The sequence below is a fragment of the Crocodylus porosus genome, unplaced genomic scaffold, assembly GCF_001723895.1.
Source record: "Crocodylus porosus isolate Cpor-Errol unplaced genomic scaffold, CroPor_comp1, whole genome shotgun sequence".
NCBI classification, from domain to species: Eukaryota; Metazoa; Chordata; order Crocodylia; family Crocodylidae; genus Crocodylus; species Crocodylus porosus.
The window spans coordinates 92,204,484-92,216,298 of NW_017728931.1; the positions used below are offsets into that span (position 1 = coordinate 92,204,484).

General features: G+C 41.8%; 1 protein-coding gene across 2 annotated transcripts in view; it reads right to left on the reverse strand.

Annotated features, from left to right (window-relative positions):
- CNTN1 (contactin 1) overlaps positions 1 to 11,815 on the reverse strand; it is a 271,994-nt gene that overhangs the window by 52,802 nt on the left and 207,377 nt on the right. For both annotated transcript variants that reach the window (XM_019543375.1, XM_019543376.1), the window contains exons 18-19: positions 9,466 to 9,700; positions 4,202 to 4,305 (exon numbers count right to left, since the gene is read on the reverse strand). In XM_019543375.1, the coding sequence (XP_019398920.1) occupies positions 4,202 to 4,305; positions 9,466 to 9,700 (339 nt within the window). The remainder of the gene's footprint in view (positions 1 to 4,201; positions 4,306 to 9,465; positions 9,701 to 11,815) is intronic.

The window sequence follows — 11,815 nt, forward strand, 5'->3', positions numbered from 1 at the left end:
TCTGGGCAATCTGGTGGTTGCGCCAGAGGAGAAAGCAGACCTCTTTAACCAATTCTTCACTTCTGTTTTCTTGGGCAGGGACTGGGACTTCCCCACCGTGATGCAAGACAGACTCGAGGGGAACACCTCCAGACCTCAGGTTGGGGAGGACTGGGTTAGAGAGCTTCTGAAGGGGCTGAACGTGTTCAATTCCCTTCTGCGCCCCCATGATGAATTTATAGGCAGCCACAAGGTTGCTTCTCAACCTCCTCTTGTGGAGGCTGAAGAGGTCCAGGTGCCCTAGTCTTTCCTTGTAGGGCTTGGCCTGCAAGCCCTTAATCATACGAGTGGCCCTTCTCTGGAACCTCTCCAGGTTATTCACATCCCTCTTGAAGTGCGGTGCCCAAAACTGCACGCAGTATTCCAACTGTGGTCTGACCAGTGCCCGATAGAGGGGAAGTATCACCTCCTTGGTTCTGTTTGTCATGCATCTGCCGATTCTTTTTTTTTTCATAGACATAGACATTGGGGCTGGAAGGGACTTCAGAAGATCATCGAGTCCAGCCCCCACACCCAAAGGGCAGGAAGTCAGCTGGGGTCATAGGATCCCAGCAAGATAAGCATACAATTTACTCCTGAAGATGTTCAATGCTTGAACCACCTCAGATGGCAGGCTATTCCAGACCTTGGGAGCTCGGATAGCAAAGAAATTCTTACTTATGTCCAGCAATTCTTCCTTATGTCCATCATGATGCATGATAAAGTGCAGTTAGCGTTGCTGATTACTTCATCACACTGATTACTTACGGTCATCTTGGAGTCCAGTAGGACTCTGAGATGCCTTTCTGCTTCCATGCTACCGAGCAGGTCATTTCCTAGGCAGTAGGTGTGCTGGACATTTTTCCTCCCTCGGTGTAGCACTTTGCATTTATCCTTGTTAAATTGCATTCTATTATTTTCTGCCCATTTGTCTAACCTGTCCAGGTCTGCTTGTAGTTGTTCCCTGCCCTCCTGTGTGTCAAGTTCTCCCCACTGTTTGGTATCATGTGCAAACTTGGACAGAGTACACTTCACCCCCTCGTCCAAGTCACTGATGAAGATATTGAAGAGTATCTGTCCAAGGACTGAGCCCTGCGGGACCCAACTACCCACGTCCTTCCAGGTCGATACTGACCTATCCACTACCACTCTCTGGATATGACCCTCTAGCCAATTTGCCACCCATCAGACTGTGTAATCATGAAAGTCACAGCCTCTTAATTTGTTCAGCAGTATGGGGTAAGATACCGTATTGAAGGTCCTGACGTCTAAGTAAACGATATCTACCCCTACTCCTGCATCCAGGTGTTTTGTAACATGGTCATAAAAAGAAACTAGATTAGTCAGGCATGATCTACTTGCTATGAACCTGTGCTGATTTCCCCTCAGCATAATTTTTCCTGCTGGGCTGTCACATATATGAACCTTAATAATCTTTTCGAAGACTTTGCCAAGGATGGAGGTGAGACTGACTGGCCTATAGTTGCCTGGATCCTCCTTCCTCCCCCTCTTGAAAATAGGGACCACACTGGCCCTTTTCCAGTCCTCCAGGACCTGGCCCATGTGCCATGAGTACTCAAATATTCTTGCCTGTGGCTGTGCAATGACTTCAGTCAGTGCCTTCAGTACCCTCGGATGGAGCTCATCCGGGCCTGCCGACTTAAATACATCCAGTCCTTCCAAGTGACTCTGCACCATCTCAGGGTCAATGCTTGGTAGTCTGGTGCCCAGCTGTTGTCTCTCTACAATCTCATTGTGAGACTTGTCTTGCCCCTTGTTTAGGAACACTGAGGCAAAGAACTCACTGAGGCGTTCAGCCTTGTCCCCTCTGTCCGTCACCAATTGTTTCTGCCCATTTAGTAGTGGTCCTATACTGCCCTTGGCCTTCCTTTTACTTCCTATATGTCTGAAAAACAATTTTTTGTTATCCTTAACTTGGGATGCCATCCTCAGCTCCATGGTAGCTTTGGCCTTTCTAACTGCCTCCATACAACTTCAAGCTGAGGAGGTATATTCCTCTTTAGAAATCCATTTTTGCCTCTGGATTTCTCTGGTCAGCCAAGGAAGCCTCTTGGCCCCTTTCCCCCTCTCCCCCTTATCGGGATCATCACCCTCTGTGCCCAAAGGATCGCTTCCTTGAGGCACAGCCACCCTTCCTGGGCTCCCATCTCGCTAAATCTCTTACTCTGCAGTGCGTCATTGACTAAACACCTGAGCTCGCTGAATTCAGCCTTCCTGAAGTCTAGCACTTCCACCCTACTAGCCAACTTTCCCACCCCACATCTTATGGTGAATTCTATTATTTGGTGGTCACTGTCCTCCAGGTGACCACTGATCTTTAGGTCCCCTATCATGTCATCCCCCGTTGCCAATACCAGGTCCAGCAAGGCATTCCCCCTAGTGGGACCTCCTCTGTCAGGTGGAGGTCCTGTACACAGGATAGGAACCTGCGTGAATGGTGGGAATTTGCTGTCTGCATCTCCCAGCAGATGTCAGGGTAGTTTAGGTCTCTAGTCTTTATGGTCTCCAAGAGCTACCTTAGGAGTTCCAAATCTAGTTCTTCACCTTGGTGTGGGGGTCTGTAGCAGACCCCTACAACCAAATCCTTTTCCCCTTAACCTCCATGTATCCTAACCCACAATGTTTCTACTTTCTCCTCCTCCGATTCCATTTTGATAAGGATCGATGTATAACGCTCCTTGACATAGAGCACAACCCCTCCCCCTCTCCTCCCCACTCTATCCTTTCTGTACAGCTTTTAGTCCTCAATGGACTATAGTTCACACCTCTCAGAGCTACTCTTTCTGGCTCCCTACAGATTTGGGCGGGCACTCCATTTTCTTTACAGCCATGATAACTGCCTGCATGGGCCTAGATTCTATTCCATTTCTAAGATTGTTTAGGTTTTAGGTACCTAAGTCATTAAATGCAATTCTAGGCCACTTTATGTGGCAGCCACAAAACTCCTAAGACATCTGGATTCCTTTTGCATCTCAATTTTTACCTGAAATTAAAGGGACGTTTGTGCATGCTTGGAAGCAATCTAGAACAGCTAGCTAGGCATCTACTGTTGCCTAAGCTAATGAAAACTCATTTTGCCTAGGCAAGTGCATAAATCCACCTCAATGACCACATACCCCTTTGCTGCTTGGTTAACAGGGAGTGGCCTTTGGTGTGAGTTCTGAACAGGGTTTGAATTCATGCATCTGAAGCCAGAGCAAGACACTTAAATTGCTCGGTCACTGCATCCTATTAACAGAACATTTATTCCTGTAGTTCACTCATAAAAACACACCACTCTGGTTTGTATGTTCTTTTTGACCCCCAACAATATGCAACTGACAATTTAAATCACAAATCAAGCTAAAATCTTTTTCTCTGAGCACAGCCAAAATAAACAAGCTATATGCTGCAAAGTTCTTCACAGGCCATTGTGCATGGTGACGGAAGGACCCTTTTGGGCTGCTCCACGGCAACTTCTATAGTGGCTCAGTTTCCATAGACCCAGAACTGCTGTGCCCTTCTTTGAGAGAAAGTAAAAAGAGTTTGGCTGGTGAAACCTTGTAGTCATGGAGCCACTGACCCTGCTCTGTTCTGAAATCATTTCGCCATAGCTGCAATCCAGTTCTCGAGTGTAGTTTACTTTTGCTCTAGGCTGTACAGTAGAACCACATCTGTCTGCTGTATTATGTACCTTTGGCTTCCTGTACTTGAATGGCCATAATATTTGTTCCCAAGTTACTACAAATTTTGTGGGGAATATTTTAAAGTAATTGTATACCCAACCCTCTGAAAATGTAATGGGCATCATTTACCTACCAACCTGACAAAAAGTACAGTGTACACCTAATTATTATAACCGAAACATAACTGGAACACTTTTTAAGACATTTTGAGTCAGTTCCACAGTTGGTATAAAGCTGTAAAGTTCTCTTGTGGAATTCTAAAGATTTCTATGTCAATTTATATCACTTGGAGATTAGGCGTAACATTTGTTAACATACCTTAGTAATAAAATACATATATTATATAAAAAATGAAATAAGGACTCAAATTTGGGCAGCAAATGCTAATTAAGCAATATAGAACATGGAAAGTTAGACCATAGGAGTGTTTTTTATCCAATCAGTTACTGTACTTACCTGATTGTAAAGACATTTACAAGAGTCACTTTCAAACTCACCTGATATCCTTCAACAGATTCATCAGTAATGTGGTGCCAAGAAACAGAGATTTCAGAAGATGATAGGACTAAGACGTTCACATCTGTAGGTATCTCAGTTGGAGCTGGAAAATTGAATATATGGTAAATATGCAACTCCATCCAGTACCATGTTTGTATTGCTTTGCACAGTCTTGTCTCATTTTAGCATTTTACACTACACTCTCATTTTCACAGGGCCAAACCCTGATGTCTTTAATCTGTTTCCAACTAGGTTCTTATCTGAGTAAATTATAATTTACAGGGAATTTGTTTGAGACTTGTTTGCGATTTGGTCCAGGTTGTACAGTTGTTAGCTTTCCCAGACTCCAAATTGAAAGTTATGGCAATTAAAAATAGACTCAAAGAAAAATAGAACAAGACATTCAGGGTTGTTATTCAACTCTGTAATGTCTCACCCATTGAAGACTATTGATCAGATTTTCAAAGTCAATTGCACACAAATATTTTAGATCACATTGCTTATACATACAGTCCCTACATTACATGTGGATACTAGCCACAAAGACAGGAGGGAGTTTGGATTGGGTATGATGGGGCTTCTAGTACTTTTCATAAACCAGTGCCTGGTTGGTAGATCTTGATTATGTGCAATCAGTCAAACCAACTGGCAGGTTTGGGATCAAGAAAGGTTTTCCCTCCCTAAAGCATACTGGCAAGGTCTATTGGCATGTGGGGGGAGCATTTCTTCTGTATTAGAGGCTTAGCCTTCTCACTAAGATCACCTGAGAATAATTTTAGCCTAACCAATTTCCTGCCTCAGCAGTACCCTAGGCTACCCTCCTCTTTATCTGTGGCCCACTTTTGAGTTGTTTTATGTTTTTTCTTTTTTTGTGGGGTGCTTTGTGGTCATGGTATGCTTTTCAGAACCCCTTTATGCTAACGATTGCCTGCAAATGCAAAAGGCTCAGCTCAGTGTTCTAGGAGGCCCCTTCCAGTCCTATAATTCTATTATATGAAAGCTAATTAGGCACTTGTGCATGCAGCTAGTCACTTGTATGTTTTTGCATGCTTAAATTTGAAAATCTGGTCTGCTACACTAAATGCATCATGCAAACTTTTTTTAATGCAAGAAACTCTTAATTTAGAAATATACTTTAAGTGCTTAGAATTGTAAGATCTCATTTAATTATAGGAAGATGTTAATTTTACTGTATTGCCTGTGTCTAAACTAGAGTGAAGGAATGTAAAAATGTACAAGTGCAGCACAGTGCCTACAAAAGATTCCATTTTTCAAGCTAAGATCAGTTCTCATTCATGGCTTTTTTAAACAAGTTGCAACAGACAACCACTGCTGCCTGAGCTCAGGAAAAGCTTTCATATACGTAATCTTCCAATTGGGCAGAAAGTCAACTATGTATCAAGACAGCTGGCATACAGGAAAAAAAATCAGTTACATCTCTTATAAAGAGTATCCAAGGTAACAAAATGATCTTCCATGCAAAGTTATTCTTTCTAATGGTCTTTCAATAACAGCTAATAATTCAAATGTGTACCTTTAAGAATGAAGATAAAATGCAAAGGCTATTTTCTGGATGACACTATTTTAGAGAAGCACAGGGACCAGAAACAAAGTTTCAGTATTAGCTAGGGCAAATGTAAGTATGTTACTGCAATTGTGCTACATGCAAGTTTTATTAACAATCAAAGCATACTGCATCATCATGAGGCTTCAACATCTTCAGTAATACGCTTGAGACATTCCCTTGATTGCCAGTGGCCTTGTTACTGCTGAACTGAATAGCCCTCTTAGGTCACGTGGTCCACTTCCATGCCACTGCTGGAATGCTCCCTGTTGTACCATATACCAGGATTTTGTCCAAAGGCAAAGAGCTTCTACTATTTCCCTTGGGAGGCAACTTGATAACTGAATAGTTCTTACTACCAGAGTGGTTTCACTTGGTATGATAATCTGAATGTTTCCTGATATAGACAACGTGTAGTGGGGGCACGTGTCCACCCTGAAACTAACTGCTGCCACCCACCTCCCCCTCACTACCGATGCGGCCATTGGTGTCTCTAGGCAGGCCTTGCCCACCGCTGCTGCTGCTGCCTACAAATGGTGCCCTCCCCAGTCTTGGGAGGTACCAGCTGTTCATGTTCCCTGACGTATTTCATCCCTTTTCTATTTCATTATGCTTATTTCTGGGATTGAATTTATTTTACCCTAGATCTCAAAAATCCCATGCCCTGCCATGCCACAGATGCAATGCAGGATGAGAAATTTGGGGAGCTGGGATTTTGGGGATCTAGTATGATTAACATATTAACTGTGTCATAAATGTAACATCTACCAGGGTCTTAAATAGTCTAAGCTAAATAGTCATAACTAAAGTTTCCAGTATTTGTTTATACTCCCTACAATTCATTTTTATTTTTAGCAGTAAACTATTTTTCCTAAAAGAAATACATTCAGGACTTTGCTAGGAAACATGAAAGTGTACTATAAAGGTGTTAAATTGCTTTTTAAAAAAAAGATATGGAACTATTATTTGCCTTATACAGCTTTCACTGGGCCATAGCAATTTATTAAATCATCCATATAAATACAAAACAATCATTCTGTTGCTGGAGCAGCTGTTAAAGATGATATTCTAAGGTACACTTCTCTGATAACAAGGATTGGTATTAATCACATTAGATAGCTAAGTGTTGTTAGTGTGAATCCTTAATTAACATAAGAAACAAAAGGGTCTATTTTATCTTTCTCTGTCTGTGTGGGCAATTTGTGTGCGAAGTTCCCATTAGTGGCTAATGGGAATTATAAGCATAAATCTGCTGTAAAGTATGCTGGGAAGAGAATAGTGTATGAAGTGTAAGAATGTGGCCTTGTTATCTGGTCCAGCCTCTTGGCTCATTGGCTTATTTCAATACCCGTAGTTCTGTTTTGGCAAAGTAGATTCTGTACTGTCGGATGAAAAATTTGTGCAATTCTCTACACTTCTCTTTTGGATTTCTGGCCGCAAATAGTATGGCATGATATAGGGTTTTTTGGATATCTGATTGGCTATATTGTGTTAAGATAATTTATTATTTTATTCTCCCTCAAGGTTTACCTTTTTCTAACATTTGTTTCCACTATGCAGAGACAATGTAATTTTTCACTACAATTCTATAAATTGCAGAATTTGGAATAATTACAACAAGGACTAAGAAAATGATTTTAGTTGAATGTCAAAGAGGTTTCTTTTAATTATACATATGATAGCTTTAATGTCTAAAGTGGAATAAGACAGCATGGAAGAACTCATTTTCTCTGTGTGTGTGTGTGTGTGTGTGCGTGCGTGCACACACTAGTTTGAACAAGCTTGAAAATTTAACCAAACTAATTATTCTTCTATGATAGTATGATTAAATATACCAGTTGTGCTATTCAGAATAATAAATTTTAACACCATCTGTTAACAAATAAAGACTAATTAACTTAGAATAAATTAATGCATTTATAAAAAAATTTTAAACTGCATTTTTGCAGAAATATCAACTTGTTGATCTCCAATAGAAAGAGGAAAAAACATCCAAACTCTGCCTCTGTGCCCACAGGGGTTCAATCCTCCGGGCATACTCAGAGCACAACTAACATACCCCAAAAGCACTGAGGATTGTGTAAAGTTCAGTAACCACTATTATTTTCTCCCAAAAATACAGCTAGAGGAGAAGGTAGCAATGCCTACCTCAGGTGTAAAGTCCTAGAATACTTGCCCAGGAAGGGAGAGCTCTAAATTCTAAGCCTAACTCAAGATTCAAACCAGATGACTGCCCCAAGCACTAGGCTGCAGAATAGGAAAAGGCTCTGGACTTTGGGTGGAGAGGTCTAAATGCCAAAGGGGACAGTCATTCAAGACATATCCCTTAGTGTTTCCTGTAGTTAGCTCTGGGCTGAAGTGCTGTGTGAAATTTTGTTGCCAGTTTTGTTTCAACGCTGTTTTGATTCGTTTCAAGATCAAAACAGCAAAATTGAAATGAAACAAAACAGATACAGTTGAAACAGCCTCAAAACAAAATGAGGCAAGTCAAAACATTTTGCCGTTTCAACACTGTTTTGAAGTTTCGCTGCATCTATCTCCTTGTGCCTGAAATGCTCTTTCAGGAGTTGTGACTATTACTCTTCATTTTCCACAAGGGTGCCATGGTGCAGTTTCCCCGAACCCCCTGCACCTGTCTCCCTGAAACCTATCAGGCTTTGTGGCCGCAGCAGGGGCTAGCATGCCTGCAGTTTTGACCCTGCTGTGGCTTAACACATACAGGTGACATGAGTTTTGCTTTCAAGATTTTGGGGTGCAGTTTCTCTGAAACCCCTGCACCTAACTCCTTGAAACTTGGCAGGCTTCATGCCCTCAGAAGGGGCTACCATTCCTGCAGGGTTCATCCAAATCAAGGAAGAAATAACAAAGTTATAGGCTGTTTCAACCTTCCCCATTATGGCCTATGGGTGAAATGTCGAAACAGTTTTGCTGTTTGATCCTGTTTCGATGGAACGGAACGGAACAGCTGTTTTGAATCAAAACAAAATTCAAAACGGAACGCTGTTCTGTCGAAACGTTGAAACGCTGGTCAAAAGGGAACACTGCCATTTCGCACAGCCCTACAGGGCATCTGCCCACCCAGCATCCAGCCTCTACAGAGGCCTACAGAAGTGCCTCGGTAACCACTTTTTCTTTACAAAAAACCTAGGCATTTAACTCCATTTTCTGAATCATCCTGCTGGAGGAAGGGAGCTAAATGTTAAAATGTGGAAGGCTAAGATAAAGAAATCTAAGAAGCAGGATTTTGCTCTTTGCCACTAACTACCCTAGACAAATGCAGATGGTTTTAAAACTGTGTTCTTTTCTTTAGATTTCCTTAACAAGATGTAACTATTCCCTTCTGAATGCCCATGTCGATCAGGTTGCATTGATTAAGATGATACAAATGTTTCTTTTTAGATGACAATGCCATATATCAGGCAACAGATATGGAAAGAGAAGTTTTTCAAATAACAAAATACTCCTTTGCATTGCTATTCTGCACATCAAAGGCACAGTTCTGCATTTTTTCATCCAGGTACCCTCTCATATTCAAGTGCAAGACAGTTTTGCACAAGAGATGGAGCCTTCCATGCTGAAGGTGTGTGCTATTCATTGGTAAGTTCTAAGCCTCAACAGACCTGATCCAGCTCCTCCTGCTTAACTGGCAGTACTCGATCAGGCCCTTGCACTTGATCTTATTACCCCACGTTTACTTACCATCTTGTGCTGAATAAATAACAGCAGTGAGGCTGAAAGGCCCATCCCCTTTGTTGTTAAATGCTTTCACTTTTACTTGATACTTTGTTGATGGAGGCATGGATTCATCCTTGTGGACGTATCGGTCAATATCGGGATTGGTCACTGTAACTCTTCTCCACTCCTTTGCCCCAAATGGCTTGAATGCTACTACATAACCAAAATTATTGCCAAAATGGTATTCTCTTGGTAAAGGCTGCAGAGGCAAAACATTAAGGATTAATTTATGGTTAAATGAATGAATGCATGTTTAATGAGAAATTAAACAATAAACCAAAAAGAAATACAAATTGTAAGAATCTTGCCTTGAAATTATATTCTCTGGTGTACTTAAATCCTCTTCCAAAGCACCCCATCTTCCTTATTCGCTACATCTACTAATAGTAAGATTCAAACTTAGCTTTTATTTTTTATCCAAAACTTTAGAAATGAATGCCAGGATAGTTCTAAAACTACAATCAGCTGTAACCAGCAAAAGATGCCTTTTTAAGACACGGTAAATAATAATGAGTATATAATAAAAGCACTGCATTTATATGCTGTGTGATTAAAGAGAGAGAGTAGGGAGAAGAAGAATGAGAACAGAATGTAAGTAATTAAAGGCTCCGTTTCTGTAAAAAAAAAAAACCCAAACAAACCCCCAAAACTTACTCACCTTTATTTCACAAGTATATTCTGGATTTATTTCCTACACTCAGTAGTATTGGCATATTGACAATTCGAGCAAATAACCCATCCAACTACATATACATCAGTTACCAGAGATTCACTCTCTAGGAGTTTCAGGTTCCTCATTCTGCAAATGTAAAACTATCAATATTACAATTCCAGAAAGGACTTCACTCAATTCATGCAGCAATGATGCTACCAAATGAGGTACAGTTATTATAGGAAATTATCCTAGACCAGTGGCTGTAACTTTTTTAGACTCAAGACACCCTTCATTAGATTCAAAGAACCCTTTGTAAAATGCCAGCTCTTTGCTTTGACTATGTAAAAATAATAAAGCAATTCTTCTTTGCAAAGAACTCAGAAAGCACACAACAGGTCAAAGTTTTTAAAACTATGGATTTCTATTTGAATTTTCTGGGTTTATACTGAGAATCATGTCCAGGTGTTTGCCTACCTGAGAGTGCTAATAATACTCAGCACCCTGCAACACTTTTCAAAGGATTTCATTGCACGCTAGGATGACATTTTACTACAGTTGAGAATCACTGTTCTAAAGCCACCCCCCGAGGATTTTAAAATGCAAAATGTCAGCCTCCTAGTTGAACAGTTTGGGGTTTGTTACCATCTGCAGAGTCCTTCTGTAACTGCTCAGCAGCAGATGTATGATGGACTCAGAAGCTAAGTGCAGCTATTTAGGGAGGGTGGGGGGTGGTTAGGGAGCAGTTAGATGATGTTAAAAATAGACACCCAATCTAAGGTAAGTCAGGGTGGGAGGGCTAGCAGGGAGGGGCTGGAGATATTGGGGGAAGTGAGCAGGATGGTGGAAGGAAATTGGGGGTCTGTGATGGGCAGTGTCTTGGGGGGATGGTAAAGCAGGCAACATTTGGAGGAGTGATCACGGGGGCAGGCATGATCCACAAGGGGGTTGCTAGATTCTGAGAGGTTGCATTGGGTCTATAGGGGGCTGGAGCAGGACCAGAAGCTATTTTTATCCCTCCACACGCCCCAGTGAACCTCCCTCCCTCCTGCCTCTCCCCTGATTGATATTTACTTGCTCAGCTCACAGCAGTGGTGAATGCTGATAAAACTGGAAGTACAGGAGCAGCTTGTGGGATGTGAGGTTGCTGGTCCACGGGGGGAGGGACAGGTGGAGGGCTAAAAATAGCCTGGTGATGGGGGGGCAGTTAGGAAAAGCACAGCCCTGGAACTGGGGCCTGGGGCTGGGCTTTCTCAACCCTGGGGCTGTGCAGGTAACTGTACAGAAGTTCCATTCACAGGTCTAACCTAGATCAATTAAGTCTGAGTGTACATTGATCCAGGTCTATCTTAGATTGGGCTTTTTTTTAGACCAGTCTGTGCACAGAACTTCTTTAGATTGATTTCTAATCCCTGAGATTGGGTCTAAGTGTAAAGTCAGAACCTGGGTGAACTAAATTAAATCAGGTGGCCATTTTTAACTCTCTCAAACCTCCCCATAACCTCTGCAAGTATCTGAACTCACTTAAAAGTTGTATCAGCCACTTTTTTAGAGGTTGAACAGAAGATTACTGCAGGTCCTGCAGGGACCAAACCAGGAAAGCCAAGGCTGCAACTGAACTCCAACTAGCTTCAGGCATCAAGGACAACAAAAAGTCCTTTT